Here is an 18,468-nt window from a genome sequence, read left to right as displayed (position 1 = left end):
AATATTGTATTGAAATATGATTGATCTTGATTACTGAGTTTTTGTTAACCCCTCAAATTTTGCCTTGTATCTGCCTCCCCATGGCCCTAGCCCTGATTCCAGGTAAAACTGCTTGGATTCCATCTTTTCTGCTGCTTCTGCTCTTGGTCCGACCTCCACTGGGGAATTTATTGCACTGCGTACTTATTTTAGTTCCTGATACATAGTCTGTTATAGACTTGATTGCTCTGGGTCCTCATGACGTTCTTGATCAGCACAGACATGAGATACCTTTTAAATATGTGACAATGGCAAGAATAAATGTGAAACCTTAATCAAGTGTCTTAAATTTTCTGAGCCTGTTTTCTTATCCGTCAAATAATGACAGCCTAGATGATTTCAATGATACTCAATTATTGATATTATACTCTGTATGTATTATTATATCATATATAATATAAAAAATAATATCCAACACTAATGTAGCTCTTATTATGTGCCAGGTACTTTTCTAAGTATTTAACAAGTATTAATTCATCTAATTCTCACCACTCTATGAGGTAGGTGCTATTATTAACTTCAATATACAGATATGGAAAGTGAGGCTCCAAGAATCCAGGAGTTTTATCCTGGGCTTATGTGTGAATACAGGCAGCTTGCATCTCTAGTCTGTGCTCTAAGCCCCTACATTGCCTCTCACGATGGTAATGATTTTATAAATAAGCATAAGTACATAAATATATAACCAAAACAAAGATTTTATTTTTTAATGTGAAAATACTATAGGTCATTCTAATTCTAACCCACAATGAAATTCTAACTGACCTGAGACAAGCCAATATTGTATGCTGTGGCATTTCTTCCATGAGAGATACTTTCACTCTAAAAATACACTGGTTCATTTATCTAAGCAGAGGACATGATATGACCTGATCAAAGAGAATGAGAAAACCTGAATAGCGAGAGTAGCATAAAATGCCTAAGGTCTGGTAGGCCAGCTTTCCTGGGTGGTGCTTAGAGGAAGGTTTAATAAAACAGTCACTCAGGAAAACACACAGCCAACCATGAAGCCAGACCCTCACCTGTGAGCCTGTGTGTGGGCTCTATGTTCTCTGACAAGTGAAAAGGAATTGGCTGAAATTACTTTGTTAAATCAGCCTCTTAGCTCCAAGGGTATATTGGAAACATCAACTGATAGTGGTACCTCAGCAAATGACATTACTATACTTGTGAGAATTTTATAAGCAATCATTTATTTATCTGTATTTATCAGACAGGCTTGGATATTAGAGGTTCCTATCTGACAGTAACAGGAATTCCTCTGCTCTTTATAAAGGGAAGAAAAGGGAAAGGGAGTAAAAAAAGAGAAGGCATGTGACTCCCAGAGCCACTTTCAGTGAGGCAGTCACCTGTGGGAAGCTTGTAAGGTAGATCATCAAAAGTAGGGATGAAGCAAAAGGAGCAGAAAAACAAAATCCTCCACTGGGCAATCAACAGCTATTCTTTACGCTTTATCTTTCTGCTTGTTAAATTGTTATTGTACTTCAAGGTATTTCCCGTTCTCTGATGCAACTCTGTGCACTAAGCCTAAGAGGGAATTAGTTGATAAATCCTTTTGTCATGTTATGTGGCATTAGGGTGTGCCCATCTGCACTGAGTGAAAGAATGGCAGAATTCCAAGTCAGGGAGATGGGCAACTACCAGCAGGAACTGTGGCCGTCCCTGTGCACAAGTGTAGTGGGGCTGTATTCACGTCCCCTTTCCTCCTGCTCCATTCAAGTCTGCCCGGAGCGCTGGAGCAGGCAATCACCATCTAATCCCAGTCCTCGGCTTCTATGAGTTTCACAGAATTTACCTCTGGGTTGTCATCTAAAGGGTCAGTAATGTTCCCCAAAACAGTTAACTACTGACTTACTGATGGAAGAAGTAAATGATAGGACTCTGGCTTTGACATTCAAAAGCTGTTCCATGCAATGCGACTGCTTCCCACTAGCTATCATCTATTTTATATTTGGTAGTGTATCGCACGGGAAGATCAGCTCGGTGCTTTGTGACCACCTATGCAATGCGACTGCTTCCCACTAGCTATCTATTTTATATTTGGTAGTGCATCGCACAGGAAGATCAGCTCGGTGCTTTGTGACCACCTATGCAATGCGACTGCTTCCCACTAGCTATCATCTATTTTATATCTGGTAGTGCATCGCACGGGAAGATCAGCTCGGTGCTTTGTGACCACCTAGAGGGGTGGGATACGGAGGGTGGGAGGGAGACACAAGCGGGAGGGAATATGGGGATATATGAATACATATAGCTGATTAACTTCGTTATACAGCAGAAGCTAATACAACATTGTAGAGCAATTATACTCCAATAAAGGTGTTTAAAAAAAAAAAAACCTGTTCCAACATTTCTGGAACTTAAACAAGAAGCAGACTGTAAGTCTCTCCCACACAAAAATCTTTCATATGCGTTCACAAGAATTTATTAATTTGTGAGGGAAATTCCCAAGTAAATCTACCTGGGGAGGAGTGAGGGAGATTTATATCCATTTTCTTTTCCTAATATTACCATTATAGACATTTTTGATAGCACAGTCATGTTTACCTGGGTAAGAGAAGTAAAAATCAAACCCTAAACAAGCTAACTTGTTGTCCTTCACCCACCTGACTTACACTGATTTTTTTATTATCCATCTCTGGATGAATTTTGTAATCTAATAATCCATATCAATTTTTCAAACTGTATCGAATTCTGACCAACACATAGCATTCCTATTTTGTTCCCTATGTTAGGAATTACGCTGTATCTGACAAGAGTGTGATCAGAGTGTGATGTTATGATGTGATTTCTGCTATTAATGTGCTATCTGTCCATGAGTGAGTCCAGATTAAAGCATAAAGCGGTCAAAGACCACTCATTAGTAGCCAATATATCCACAAGAAAGATATAAAGGAGAAATAATTGGAGTTTGAATGACCAGGGAAGGCGAAAGGGTAAGCTTGTCTTTTAATAGACAATGGTGGGGGGAGCCATGAGCATGGGATGTGTGGAAGACTTTCAGAAACAGTTTCTTTAGGCACAGGCATCATACTTCAGAACAGAAAGTTGGATGAATCCTAATTACGAAGGTCCTGAAAGTGAGGCAAAGAGGAGTTGAAATCTGATTGACCCAAAGAGTATTTTAGGGGATTATCTGACGATAAAATGTGGGAAGAGTTAGAGGCAGGGCTTCCAGAAACCAAAAACAAGAAAAACACAAATAAAAAACAAATGGACAAATAAAAATACACCTTTTGAAGAAATCCAGGCATGAAACCGAGATCTTGAACCAAACGGTGGCAGGAAGTATGGAAGGGAAGGGATAACTCCAGGACGCATTTCGCAAGATGGATTCTGATTTGAAGGATAGTGGTTTGGGAGGTGAAGCAAAGGGAGGAGTCAAGATGACTCAGATGTCTGTAACCTGAGAGATTACCTAGAGTTGCTGGCACACCTGAGAATGGAGAAATCGGATGGGGCAATCCCGAGCAGAAGATGAGTGATGATGAGTTCTGATCTTCACAGAACAAAGCCTACATTAATTTTAGCCAATCAACATACAAAAGGATATTATTTACCATGGGTCTCTCAACTAATACTATTAAATCATGAGTGTTCTGGAGAGCATGGTGCACCCCGGAATTCTATCCTTGTGCACTTGCCTTCACTTTCATAAAAACACATCACACAGGGCTTCCCTGGTGGCGCAGTGGTTGAGAGTCTGCCTGCCGATGCAGGGGACACAGGTTCGTGCCCCGGTCCAGGAAGATCCCACATGCCGTGGAGCGGCTGGGCGCGTGAGCCTGCGCTTCCGGAGCCTGTGCTCCACAACGGGAGAGGCCACAACAGTGAGAGGCCCGCCTACCGCAAAAAAACAAAACAAAACAAAACAAAACAAACAAACAAAAAACACACCACACAAAAAGTCAGAGCAAGAGCAGGGCCAGAACAAACCTCATTCCTCTGGCTTTCAAAGCCTTCACCAGTGAGGGGCCTCATAGGCTCTTTCCCACTAACAATTCAGATACCGTAGGTATAACAACACCCATGGATCCCACAAGCCACCAAGTAATCAATAATTTCAATCCTTCTTCTCACATTTTTTCCTAGAGCTGCTGACAAATAGAAAAACCAACTGCGTTCACTTTTACAACCATCTTTGATCTCCGACAGTACTAACAGGTGGTACGAGGAAGACACTGGAGAGGTTGTAAACTCAAATGAGCCTTAGGATTGCCATTGTTGGCATTTGTGACCTGGAAAAACTCACTGTATGGGTTGGGGGAGGGGAGGGAACTGTGGTTAAAATCCAGGCTCAAGGACATAGTAATTATGTGAACGTTAGTAAATTACTTAACATTTCTATGCCTCAGTTTTGTTACCTTTAAAATAGGAATAGTCATATTACATAGTTCAAAGAGATGATGTAAGTCTTAACTCAGGAAATATATGCAAAGTACTTAGCACAGTGCCTGCCGATGGTCAAGCTGTCAATAAATGTTTACTACTATTATTATTTTTATTGCATCCATGAAGACAAAATGTATGCTTTGGAAGCAAAGACGTGTCAGGAATGATGACCTTGGATTTACCAAAGCTGCTGAGTCACACGTGGATGGGTGGAATTCAGTTTAACCCTGTGATAACACAAATTTAGGTATCATTCAGTTAGCAGTTTCCCTTGCCTTCCAACAGTCCCTGTTTTCAGCTGTGGGATTGGCTGAATTTCTTATTTTCTGAGGGGGCAGGGGTATTAGAAAGTGACAGCCTCGAGACAGCTGGAGTTTAATTCAGCACATGATCATATATGTACAGTACAATTTCCATTTCAGTGATATTTTCAACCACTTAAAAAACATTGTTTCTCATTAACTTCATAAAAATGTGACTTCTCGTTGGCAATACTACATGTTTGGGAGGCCACTTATTTCATTGTGGGCGGGTCTTGTAAAGTAATCATCACTGAGGAACTGCTTGCCTGCACTTTCATGGGTATGTACGTGTTGAAAGGAGACAGAAGCAACTCTCTGCACATTATAGCTTGGCTTAGCCTCAATGTGATTTGGGAGTTTGGGTTGCTTTTGTTTGCTTTTGCTCCTAAGCATAATATTTTGGCTTTTAAAGCTTGCCTCTTGACAAGCCACTGCCTGTAGAGATTACAAGCGGTTGGAACTATTTCAGACCTGGCGCGTAGGCCCATTTCTTCTCCCTGTGAACAAGAAGTATCTGGGCCTCTCTGCCAGCCTTTGGAAAGCTTTCTTTACCTGGGACTTATTATTTGCAGGGGCAAGTTAACCTAAGCTGTTGGTGGCAACACAAAAGGGAGTAAATGAAGGCAGATGATGCCAAAAGTAAGCATTTTGCTTCCGACTGGTGCTCACCATGGCAGGGACTGCAGCAGCTTCCTTACTCACCAAAAATCCAGCCTTCTCCAGGGCCCAACAGAAGGACTATGGAGGGAGTCCTTTGAGTTGCTGATTATATTTGCTCTGAATGATTTACCAGTCCTACATACCTGCCTGGCTAATCTGGGAGCAGAATGTACCCACGGGATGACAACTCCCATTCTCACCATAGCTGAGTTTCAGCTGGGGTGTAGTCTGGAGTTTCATCTTCATTTCTCTATTGCCCAACTAGTACTGAAGAAGTCACTGAAGTCCAAAAAGGATTTTTACTCTGTTAAGCAGGATCTGATTTCTGTGATACTAGAACTACAATGATGCATGCAGAATTTGTCAAACAGGGGCAGCATTCCACATTAAAAAATAATATTTAGGATAAGTCTGATACCTACATCAGAATCCACTTCTTCCCCATATTTTTTTATTTCATGATAGAGACAGGGAAGGAGTTTATATTCCTAATTTCTAATTTTTAGTCTACTTTTGCAAAACCTAAATAATGAAACATGAAAAATTAGTGCTGACTACTGGATGTAAGAAATGTGAGCCTCTGAGCTTAAAACCAGATTCTGGAGCCAGACTGTCTGGGTTCAAATACTGACACCACCACTTATTAACTGTGCAACCTTGAATGAGTTACTTAACCTCTCTGTGCCTTGGTTTTCTTGACGGTGAAATAAGGAACACAGCCATTACATAGTATGAGATCAAGAAATATTTATCATGATTATTATCAGCTCATTTGAATCTTCCAGTATAATAGATGTGGGAAACAAAGAAAAACAACAATCTAAAAAAACAGAATTAAAAAACCTAAATCCAAACTATCATTTTGAAGTTATTCTCTCTCTACCACAAGAAAGAAAAAAAAAGTAACTGCATCTATACTAGTTTTAGATTCTCTACATTACTCTACAGAATAGTACCTCCAATTATAAAATTACATTTTATACTCTACTGATTATAGGATGAGTTAAAATCTTGGACATACTTTGTATTTGGCTCTATGTGTAAGAGGGTAAGATATGACACAAATCTCATGGACAAAGAATAAATAAAGGTGGTTTCCAATACCTTTCTCTCTTATCCCACATGATTGAATTTTGGCAAATTAAAATCTCCTTGGGTCCCAGTGTTCTCATCTGTAAAGTGAGAGGGTCCCTTTCAGTTCTAATAACAAACCAATAAACTATTTTCTAGACTGAGTCTTACACGGTCTGAGAGGCTAGCAAAAATACTTTCAATGTTTGAACTTTTCTATAATTTTGTTCCCTCCTACCCACAAACATAATTGCTTCTAAGCTAATTATTACTAGAGTATGATAATAGGTTCACAGTAAAAAATGGTTATTCATTTCCTTTTGGATAGTGTGTTTTGCAGAGCCTTTTATTTGGTCTGTGAAGCACTTGTCACATGGCTTTTCCAAGTTTTTCTTTATAATTTAGTGGGATTATAAGAGCTCTCCATGATTTTCCCCATGAATCTCTAAATCCTATAGGGTAACATCAATTGCTTTAAGACTACTCACTCACACACCTTATATTTTTCTCTTAGAAGTTTTAGAAAAAGAACTTTATATAACTGAAAAATCCTTAAGAACAAGAAATTGGTGAAAATAAGTTGTTGAAAGGAGCTAACAAACTCCTATTACTATCGCTAGCAAATTGATAATTAGCATCTTTAACTAGAGTAGTTCAAAGAGTATTTGTCCTTATGTGCTGAATGCATTATTTCTGAAGTCCATGTTATTTAAGATATACAAGAATACATAAATTCCAACAGTATACAATGGAATTAATCTGTTATAATAAAGAACTAATATACACACAATATGAAGAGAACAAAATTATGCTGTTTTTATAAACAACCTAATAAAATCTCATCAATAACTCTACATAATCACTTGTGCAAAAGTCCTTTAGAAATGATAAGGTGCAATTCAAATGTAAAGAATTATTTGTTCTAGCACCAAGAGTTTAAATGCTTCACACTAACTGAATTGATACTTTCTTTTGAATTATCATATTGTGTGTAATTCAAGTAGATTCCACCATGGCTCTCACCTTACTTCTTAGGGCTGGGTGATTGAAAAGCACTGTGCTTACTTTAAAATGTCACTAGCTCATTATTCTCTTTACAAATAATTCGGCATAGTGCTCTTTTATTTGGTGGATTACCATAATTTATCTGAAATACAATTTGAGTTTTCAGAAATCTGATTTACAGGAAGCTTTTTAGGAGATGGCTGCTTTGTGAAACATGAAACATCTGACCTGACTTTACTCCTCTCCTAAGAAAACTGACTCCGAAGTTTAAAAACAAAAGCAAAAACAACACTGGTCACATCATTGGGGTTAAAAGGCTCATCCTGCTCCGTTTTGAAGACTTTTCTGAGTCTCTTCTGCATTTCCATCCTGGATCCAAAAGAAATCACGAACTGAGTGGGCATTGTGCCCATTTTATAACTTGGTAATGACTAAATGTAACTGAAACAACACTAATTGGAAAATAATCTTCTTTTAAACTAAATGTTTTGATACATTGCACCATTCATGAATTAGCCCTGAAGAAAGATGAGATTTTTATAGTACTCTGGATTTCATTTGTTCAGTTGATCAAATTCCACTCTATGGCTTCTGCTATGATACAAGAGAAAAGGATGATCTAAGTTTGAGATGGCTGCTTGTTTGCGGTGTACACACTATGGTGGGATTTATGAGATGAACACTAAGTGAGTTAAAATTTTATAGTTAAAGATTAAAATATATTCTTGCTCCTACATACTTTATATTTTTCTAGATAAATATTACAGGCTCAACTTCTTACTGATTCAAAAGACTGGGGAAAAGACATACTAAGCATTTATACAAACACTTCCAAGTGGGAACGCTACTCAGAAAAATAAATTTTACAATAAAACACTAAAGTGGTAGCAAAATAAATTTTAACTAGAATCCAAAAGTTAGGGAAATAAACAAATCTCATTTACTTACAAGTTGCCTTTGGTTTTGGAGGAAATTTGGTCCGGGTAATAGCCAAAATTAAGAAAATAGTAACTGGCCATAAAATCAAGACAAGTGTCCAAAGCTGCAAAGTAATGATAGAAAAAAAAATGTTAATTATATTGCTAAACCAAAACACCTGACAAGAAGTACATTATACTATAAAATTCCAACACAAGCCAGACATTTGCCTGAAAATATTATTAATAAGAAAGGAATGAGAGAGTTTTAAAAAGGCAAGAAACCCTGAAATAAACACAAGAAGGATTTTTCCAGGTTTAAAATCTTAAAATAACCTTCTGAAGCCCCCTGTCCAGTCACCTTTCATGACTGTCCCAAGAAGGATGCTCTTCAAATTCAAGTATGATCAGGAACTTCCTAACTTGAAAATCTTTTAGAGCTTCCCAGTTGTTTGTTGGATAAGGCTCAACATGCTAAACAGGGCATATAAAACCCAACCTAATTTCAACCAAGATGTATCTTACCACTTCCAATATTAGCATTCTATGCTCAGGCATAAAGATTAGTGTGTGACATTGGCTAATGGCTCAATAAAGATTGTTGAACAAATGAATGAATGAATGGTTGAGTCAACAAGTAAAAGAGTAAACAGAAACTTAAAGTTCTATGCAACCCCCTCCAAACCACTATAAATAGTATCTTGTGTCTGCTTCTATTATAGAACTTATACTCTTTTTGTCAATATATCTTTTTTTTGGCTTGGCTCATGAAATAAACTGGTAATTCTTTTATGGCAAGAACAGTGTCTAATTCATCCCTGAATTTCCACTGGTATAGAATAGAGGTTCGAGAAATGTATATTACATTGAAATTTCTATTAGAGAATTTCACTGTAAGACACTTCAGGAGTGGCTTTCCTCCCCATGTAAACATGATGCAGTTCATAAGACACTATCTGCTTCATATTTTACATACCTATAAAATTGGTTCCATAGCAGTGAAAAACATGTATTCACAAGAACATTAACTGTGCCTATAGTTAAACTATGTTTCTATCTGATTATGCAGTCAGACCTGTTCTCATTCTTCCCCCATTTTGCAGAGACGATTTGCTTCTGCCAAATCTCAAACTACTGCCTGGGGCTCTTCAATTCTCCAAAACAATCCAGACCCATTCAACTATTGATCCTTAAGTAACTCCCAACCTAAATTTTCCATGAAAATCTCCATGTGTCTCTATCAGCACTGATCTCCTTGCTGGCAGATCTGTCACGAAATTCTTAGAACTTTGGGTTTAAGGGCAAGTTTTAGAAAATGGAGGAAGCTGACTGTCGATCTGGGGAATCCTAAGGTACTCAGTTTAACCACAGCTTAAAAGCTCCCAGACAGGCTCAACAGCCTAATCTATAGAAGCACTTCTCAAGCATTAATGTGCGTACCAAATCACCTAAGGATCTTGTAAGCACACAGATTCAGATTCAGTAGGTCTGTGGCTGGCTGGAGGTACTGTATCTCTTTCTAACAAGCTCCAGGTAGGTGAGCTGATGCTTCTGTCCATGGTCCACACATGGAATAGAGGAATTCTAAATGCACACCACCCTACCTAACTAGCAGGACTGTTTACAGTCTTGGAGTATTTTTGTTGGAAATTTCCTTTGAGATCATCTAATGCACAGAATTCTGGGCATTTCTAAACTTGGACAGGAAAAAAAGATCACATTTTTATTTTCTCCAGCTTATGACTCTTTGGTATTTCCATTAATGATGAATATAGGCTAGGAACCACAATGGTATTAGAAGTACCTGTGACTTTGTCACCAATAGAAACCAGATATTTTCAAATCATATTAGTGTCGTTGCAGATACCTCAAAGTGCTGTTTATACTCATCACAGCATTAAAATTATAGTAGTCATGGATTCACCTTTATTTATTTATTCAATGATAGAATAAACATGCATTACCGTATCATAAACTTGCTTTTCGATACCTTAATAACTGAATTTCAATATAATTGGTTTTATTTGTAATTGTATTTATTTCACTGATTTAAGAACATTATTCTTAGAAGGGCCATAGGCTTCACCAGGCTGTCAAAGACATCCAGAGCACAGAAGAGGCTAAGAAGCCTTGATCTGATCCAACTCCCTTTTTTATTCTCTGGGTTGCAGAGAGTTAGCATAACTTATCCAAAGTTACATACCCAGTTGGAAAGCAGAGCAGGGGACAAGGATGTGAACACCAAGATACTAAGATAGCATTAAAAAAAACCATGCTGCTCCGAGGAATACGAAAGTACTAAAGAAAGTGTATTGGAAAAACATGCGTGTTATGAAAATATAAGATGTGTTATTATTCTAGCCTAATCTCTGATATATTTGAAAATTAGAGTCTATTCTTCGAAGATCCTATATACAAGGTACAATTTTTATTCTATGTGACTCATTTGAAATGTAGACTCTAAGGAATTAAGGTTAAAAATATTTAATGTTTGTGGATTTATTGGTTTTATATTTGAAGCCATAGTTATCCTTTTAAAAATGTATTCATCTGAGTAGGTTCAGTGCCCCATAGCTACTTTTAGGAACATCTATTCATTTTCCATAGCAACCTCATGAGAATTCAGCGAGCAACTGAGATCAGTTACACCAACACAAATGTACATTTGCATTCAAATAAAGAACATATGTCATGGGATATTTTTAAGTTATCTTTTGGTTGATATAATTTTATGGTTTCATGCGGATGTTTTGGTAATTTTGAAATTAGTTTTAGACATGATTTAGATCCAAACAAAAGTGCAGTATCAGAGTAGTTTAAGGCACCCTGTTTTAGGTAAAATCCACCGCAAGCCCATAAACAATCTATTATCACAAGATTTCCCCCAGGATTTTAGGTCAGAGAGGTTTGGAGAACATTTCTGCATGCAGCACTTTAGAAGGATAATAAATCCAAAGCCCTCCACACTGTGATCTCAGGAACGTTAAGGTTGACAAGTTAATCACAAAAGCAAGAAATAAAATTTAAATTTTCATAGCAGCAGGATTGCTCTCAACACCATTCTAAATATTATCATAAACAACCTAGAAGCGAATGCAATGTCAAGGATCCAAATAGTAAACCGATGAGCCATGACTTTTTTTGTCTGTTTGGAGAAAAGGCTAAAATATTGATTTTATATATACAGACATTGGGGGCTACTTGAAAACTTTGGGAAAAATAGTTTTTAAGAGTTTCATATTTTTGCTAATATTTTAATTATCTCACACGTGCCTCTATACCTCACTTGCATTCCATGCTCCCTGAATTCTTGACATCTAAGGGCATATGCACACTGAGTAATTTACAATTCCTTAGTGGGCCATGGCATTTGTCTCTTTTTATTTCTCCAGAGTTTATTTGCTATTGAGATGTCCCCTTCTGTTCGCTTTCTCTTCACTTTCTCCTTTCTGAAAAATTCAGTGCCCAAAATCCCTTAGGTGGGGCAGCAAGGTAAGTTCACATTAGGACTCGGGGCACCACAGTGACACAGTGAGGGAGGTGGGTCCTTAGCAAGGTGAAGAGGATATCCACAGTGCAGCAGACGTGGGGTGTCAGGACCCAAGTCGGGTAAGGAGGCTGTCTATGCAGGGCAAGGAGCAGGTGATTGGTTTCATATGGGAAGGTTGATTAAAAGTAAACATATCCTACGTTGGAGGAGCCTGGCTTTTCACTATCCATCAGAGAAATTATAAACATGATAAAGGGCGAAACTAGAATGAACCCGGTAGTGTTGGGTTACAATTAAAGATATGGCTATGAACTGCTGGTTCATGAAATATAGCGATAAATGTGTGTGTATAACTTCTTTCTTTCTTTCCAGTCCCACAAGTTGTTTCTACCTCATTGTGTACTTTCTCTGTCCCGGCCCTGAAAATACCCATTTTTTTCAAGAAACACTAGCTTCCTTTAGTGGATGAGAGCTAAGTGTGCTTGTTGCTATTAGGGGATTGCCATGTCCAAGCTTGAACAGAGCTATAGAATATATGTAGAATGTATGCAGACACAGAGATAGTTAGATACATACATACATACATACATAGAAAGAAATAGGTAGGTAGGTAGACCAATAGACAGAAGAGCACTAGATATACTGCTCAGAGAATCTCAGAGAATGATGGGGACACATCAGTAAAACACAGATACCTGCAAATGACCATAACTGAGCATCAAATCTGACCCACTGGCCAAAATTAAACATTAAAGACATTATGTTAATAAAAGAGTATATCTAACTGAATAAATTAGGAACCCATGAGTCTATGTAAATATAAATAAATGTATAAGGAAACAGATAAGTTGAAAGTTTAATGAGGAATGGAATACGTAGTTGGTCTCAAAATATTTCCCCATAAAATGAGACAAACTGACATCACGCACCACCTGATGTGATGCAATATGAAGAACAGAGAATCACTTCTGTGGTATTCCTTCCAGAGGTAAATAACCTGAGTCTCTACTAAATGAATATGCTACAAAACAACAGATACCCTACAAAACAACTGGTCTTGAATGTTCAAAATGTGTCAGGGTCATTAAAGTCAAGGAAAGACTACCAAACTGTTACAGACTGAAGGAAGCTAAAGACATAAAAACTAGATACAGAACATGACTGGACTATTTTTCTGTAAGGACATGATTGGGAGAACTGGTGAATACTGAATTGGATCTAAGGATTTGATGGTGGTATTGGGTTATATTGGAGGATTTCCTTGTTTGTGAAATATGCACACTAAAGTGTCTGAGGTAATGGGGCACCAATCTCAACGAGCTCTAGAAAAATATATATTTGTACTGTTCATGCAACTTCTCCTTAAATTTGAAATTATTTTAAAATTTAAAGATTTTAAATTATTTTAAAAGTAATTCTGTTTGAAAATCCAGAACCAATTTTTAAAAGACAGCAAAAGAGGGGCTTCCCTGGTGGCGCAGTGGTTAAGAATCCACCTGCCAATGCAGGGGACACAGGTTCAAGCCCTGGTCCGGGAAGATCCCACATGCGACAGAGCAACTAAGCCTGTGCGCCACAACTACTGAGCCTGAGCTCTAGAGCCCGCAAGCCACAACCACTGAGTCTACATGCCACAACTACTGAAGCTTGCGTGCCTAGAGCCCGTGCTCCGCAACAAGAGAAGCCACGACAATGAGAAGCCCACGCACCACAACGAAGAGTAGCCCCCGCTCACTGCAACTAGAGAAAGCCAGTGCACAGCAACAAAGACCCAACACAGCCAAAAAATAATTAATTAATTAAATAAATCTATTTAAAAATTTAAAAATAAAAATAAATAAAAGACAGCAAAAGAGAAGAGGACCAAGAAAAGAGATTTAAAGGAAAAAAAAAACATGCTTTCTATCTAGGAACTCTATCCTGTTGCACAATGCAGGTGATAAGTTTTGGAGAATTAATGATGATGACAGGACACACTTCAGTGGCCTTGAAGTCAGTGAGGTCATCCACTCAAAATTCTAGGTTTAAATCTTAAGAAATTCCTTGAATGAACCAAATGTAAATTCACTCCAAAATTTCCATTCACTACAAGATCTGTAGTACTTTTTAACTCAATTGAATTACCTAGTAACATTTGCCTCTGCATTTGCTGAGAACTATTGTTTCAAATCTCTGAAAACCTTTCAAATCTAATTTTCTGAAAAATTTTGGCAGAGCACATAATTTCAACTTTAAGTCATTCACACTTCATTACTTTGTTAGAACCCTTTATTCTAATTATTGTTAGTACACCTGATTCCAGTTGTGGCCATCATTTTTATTATGTTCTTATTTTCATTGAAAGTAAATAAGAAAATAAGATACAGGTGAACTTTAAATCAATGTATTACTATATATTTAAAAATTTGAGAAACTACTACTATTTGAATGCCTGTAAGTAGGATATTCTCTCTCTACTCTTAATCATAAATGTCCTCATTTCCTACCACCTATGCTTGTCCCATTTCACACAGTTACATTGCCTGTCTTGCCCTTACAGATATTTGAGTTTGTATCCCTTGCACTACAGTGGTTAGAAGTTAGTTATGTCTGAAATGAATAATACTGAATATCAGTACAATTTCCAAATTTCAATGGGGATTCTTCTCCTTAACTCTGAAAATAAATAAAAGTAAAATGTTTAGGATGAAGATTCTCCATTTCCCTCCATGAAACCACAGTCTTGGAGAGTCTTAAGGAAACTTACAGTTTAACATACACTATAGTAATCATTCATATAAGGCTTATACATTCATTAACACAATAAAAAATTATTGAGCACCTACTGTGTACCTGGCCCTGAGGATAGAGCAATTAAAATTTTCAGTCTTTTGAGGAAGGGAAACATGAAAAAAAATTATCACCAAATGTAATAGATAATGCTAAGATACAGGAAGTCAAGAGTGTGAAAGGAAGATAAAGCAAGGGGAGCTGAATCTAAAGCTAAAAGATGAACAACGGTCAGGCAGAAGAAAGGATATGTGTGTTGGATAGAATATGAGAAAGAAGTGGGAGTCTTTCAAGCCAGGGAAACATATGGGTGAAGACCCACAAATGGGAAAGAGGGTGGAATATTCCAGGAAAAGAAATAAGTCCAGAATGACTGGTACATGAAAAGTTAGGGAAAACATCTCTGCAATATGGTTATGCAGCCTGTACTTGAATGTTTCTGGTGACTAGAAGTTCAATATTTCACGAGACTTCTTCATTATTGGACAACTCACATTGTCCGATTTTTTGGCTCATATCAAGGTGATATCTTCCTTCCCATGACTAACATTTATTAGTCTTAGTTTGGCTTCCCCTCCGGCAGGAGAATTCTACAAGTATTCGAATAGAGACAAAATCCTCTCTCCTCTTGGGTACCAATGCCAGTTCCTTCACCAATTCCCTGTTAAATATGATTTCAAAATATCTTCCCCAGGGTGAATTCTTGTTGTCAAGTGGTCTTCTTAAAATTAATATCAAAATTCAATAAAGTACTCCAAATAATAGCTAATACATGACTGCTGAGAATGTGCAAGGTGCTACGTTAAACACTTAACATGCACTATCTCATTTAATATAATCACCTCATTTCCTCTTGCAGATGGGAAGTTAGAATATTAAAGAGACTAAATAAGCCTTCATTCCATAAGCCACTAAACGCTAGAGCTGATATTTGGACCCAGGGAGCCTGACTTCAGCACCTGCACAGTTAACCACTAAGTTTTGTAGCCAAACCCCTACTAAATAGATTACTAGCTCTCTTTGCAATACCACACTTTTATTAGTTCAGCCTATGACAGCATTGAAAGTCATTTAAATGTTGAGCTATAACCTAGAATCATAACTTTTTATTACAAACCTGAAAATAAAAATCGCCCAGACTTTCCTATATAAAGTATACAGTCTTTTTCTTCCTCTTCTATTCCTTCCTTTTTGCATTGTCTGTTAAGTCAAAGGTGACTGTTACTTGGTGTTAACAAGTAACAAGGTTCATATTCAGAAGTAAGAGTGTGATACTTTAGATGTGAAATAAACCTTAGTTTCACCCCCAAAACAAGGAAACAAAAGTGGCACAAGAGTTCTGTTAATTGGGCTTTCTGCTAGTGAACACTGCCGTCTACGTAAATAACCCATCTAAAAACTGGGATCAAGACAATGTTCTGAAATCCATATTTATAGATTATAATACAATTTGAAGATTGGTAAACCTTCTTTGATGTTTATGAAAATAACACATTTTTATTGGGCTTTAAGCTAATTATTTCTCTATTGCTTCCACTTCCAAAACATCTTTACCTCATTTACTTTTTGCTTGACTAAACTAATAAAATGTGCATGTCTGCTATGTGCCAGGCACCGTAATGAACAAGTAGATACAAATTTTTTGAATAATTAAAAGGGCTTAAGGGAGTAAGTAGTACAGATCCAGAAGAGGTAAAAGGGCCTGGAACATTTGACCATACAGTTGAGTGACTTGTGCAACACTGAATTCATTTTAATCTGATTTAGAATTAAATTTGAAATTCGAGTTTAATTCTAAATTGTTTTAATCAAAAAATTATTTTAATGCATGGACCAACCTGTCCCAAAATTTTCAAGTTAAGTCTTCCTTTTTCTTTAGCCATTGTGAGGGAAAATTAAATGAGCAAGGTGAGGATTGGGGAGGAAGTGTCAAATTCGATCCAGTTTTAGAAGTTTATCAAGTTGTAGGAATATCTATGATAGAAAAACTAGGTCTATCATCAACTGAGCTAAAGTGTGATCCACCAGCTAAATAGTTACAAAAGAAAGTAAATAGCTGAAGTTAACTTTCCTTCTTTAGGTCATAAGTCTGGAATTAGATTCCACTTCTATAGAGACCTGTAGTCACTTCTTGATATGCCTATTTAGAATCCATCTTCTTAATGAAAGATAAATTCTTATCTTGCACGATCTAGTCTTTAAGCCTTCAGTGCCTTTGCTGTCCCAGGACTCTGTTTCCTGTCATTAACTAGCATCTCATTAGGTGAGCCTCCCTGTTGCTAACCATCTCCGGTGGAATGTATGCTCATTTTTCCCTTATATTTTAGAGTTAAATTACAAGACCAGCAGGGTAGCAACTGCATCTAATTGACTTTCTCTATTGCCTAACATTTCTGTTGGTGCCTAATGTATTTTTTTCACACTCCTCTAGTATTCATTTTTTGCAATATAATTGAGAATTGGTATTACCACTAATATTGAAAAACAGCAATATCTAAGGCCTCCTTAGCGAATATGATCTCTTTGTTGATGGGCTGAACTCTGAGCAGGGATTAGAGAATATTGGGAAAGGAAACTCAACTTAGGAGCAATAGAGAGGTATTGGAATAGCAGGAGGTAATGGAAAGAAGAGATCCAGTTTTGGTAGAATATAACTGTGTTTTTAAACTCACTACGTGACTCTGGACAAGTACCTTGAACTCTCAGGGGCCCTGTAAAATCAAGGCAGTTAGATAATCTCAAAGAGTTCAGAATTCTGACATTTGATTTTACAAAAAAGAGAGAAACATTAGCTCTAAGAACAATTTTGAGGAAAGTCACCTCAAAAATTAAAAATCTTGGGCTTCCCTGGTGGCGCAGTGGTTGGGGGTCCGCCTGCAAATGCAGGGGGACTGCGGGTTCGTGCCCCGGTCCGGGAGGATCCCACGTGCCGTGGAGCGGCTGGGCCCGTGGGCCATGGCCGCTGAGCCTGCGTGTCCTGAGCCTGTGCTCCGCGGCGGGAGGCGCCGCAGCGGTGGGAGGCCCGCGTACGGCAAAAAAAAAAAAAAAAAAAAAAAAAAAAAAAAAAAATAAAAATCCTGCCTTCCCTTTTTTGCAGCCAGGTCATCATGTAGCTTATTCCATTGTTATTTTACTTCTTAGACAGCATAGCTGTTTAAAATAGTTTTTTCACTTTCTAGTCTAGTATATACTTTTATAATAAACTTCCTCAGTAATCCCCACTCAACTTTAATAATTTTACTATATATTTTTTTTGTTTTGCATCTCCATTTATAGATTCCTAACTTCTTCCTCTACACACTATCCTTCCTACTGCCTTGCTCTGTGATTGACTCTCTTGAAAACAAAATGGAAGAGGATGGCATGGAGGTGATACTAGCATTTTTCCTCAACATTCACTAATGACTATACATTTCCAGTGTCACACAACTTAATTTCTATTTTCCTGGGTATAAAAGTATATTTTTAAAGTGCCATATTCAGAACAATTACAAAGATAGAGATAAAAATACCTGCATCTTAAATAACTGCTTGATGGATGCCAAAGTCCAGTTCCTATACAAAGACTTTGTCCTCTCCTCCAATTTATATTACCCCTTCTTTACATGTTCTGTCTTCTAATTTGTCTATATTTTCTCTTTTCACATTTTAGAAACATTTATCTCCGTTTAGATTTTTTAATCCTAACTTTCCAACCTCTTGATTTTCTCATTCTTCCCTCTTAAGTAACACTGGCACACATATATCCCTTCCACCTGTGTCCTCAAATCCTCTCTTCCAGTACCAAGACATAGGATTGGCTCTAGGCAAAACTATGAGGAAA

The 18,468-nt window shown here is 37.4% G+C and overlaps 1 protein-coding gene across 3 annotated transcripts in view; it reads right to left on the bottom strand.

The window, feature by feature from the left end:
- The window catches only part of ABCA12 (ATP binding cassette subfamily A member 12), a 197,727-nt gene that overhangs the window by 176,632 nt on the left and 2,627 nt on the right, over positions 1-18,468 (bottom strand). For all 3 annotated transcript variants that reach the window (XM_019938973.3, XM_019938975.3, XM_019938974.3), the window contains exon 2: positions 8,418-8,511. In XM_019938973.3, the coding sequence (XP_019794532.2) occupies positions 8,418-8,511 (94 nt within the window). The remainder of the gene's footprint in view (positions 1-8,417; positions 8,512-18,468) is intronic.

The sequence above is a fragment of the Tursiops truncatus genome, chromosome 7 (genome assembly GCF_011762595.2).
Source record: "Tursiops truncatus isolate mTurTru1 chromosome 7, mTurTru1.mat.Y, whole genome shotgun sequence".
Lineage (NCBI taxonomy): Eukaryota > Metazoa > Chordata > Mammalia > Artiodactyla > Delphinidae > Tursiops > Tursiops truncatus.
Note: the sequence above shows the minus strand (reverse complement) of the source record. Positions and strands in the feature narration are given on the sequence as shown.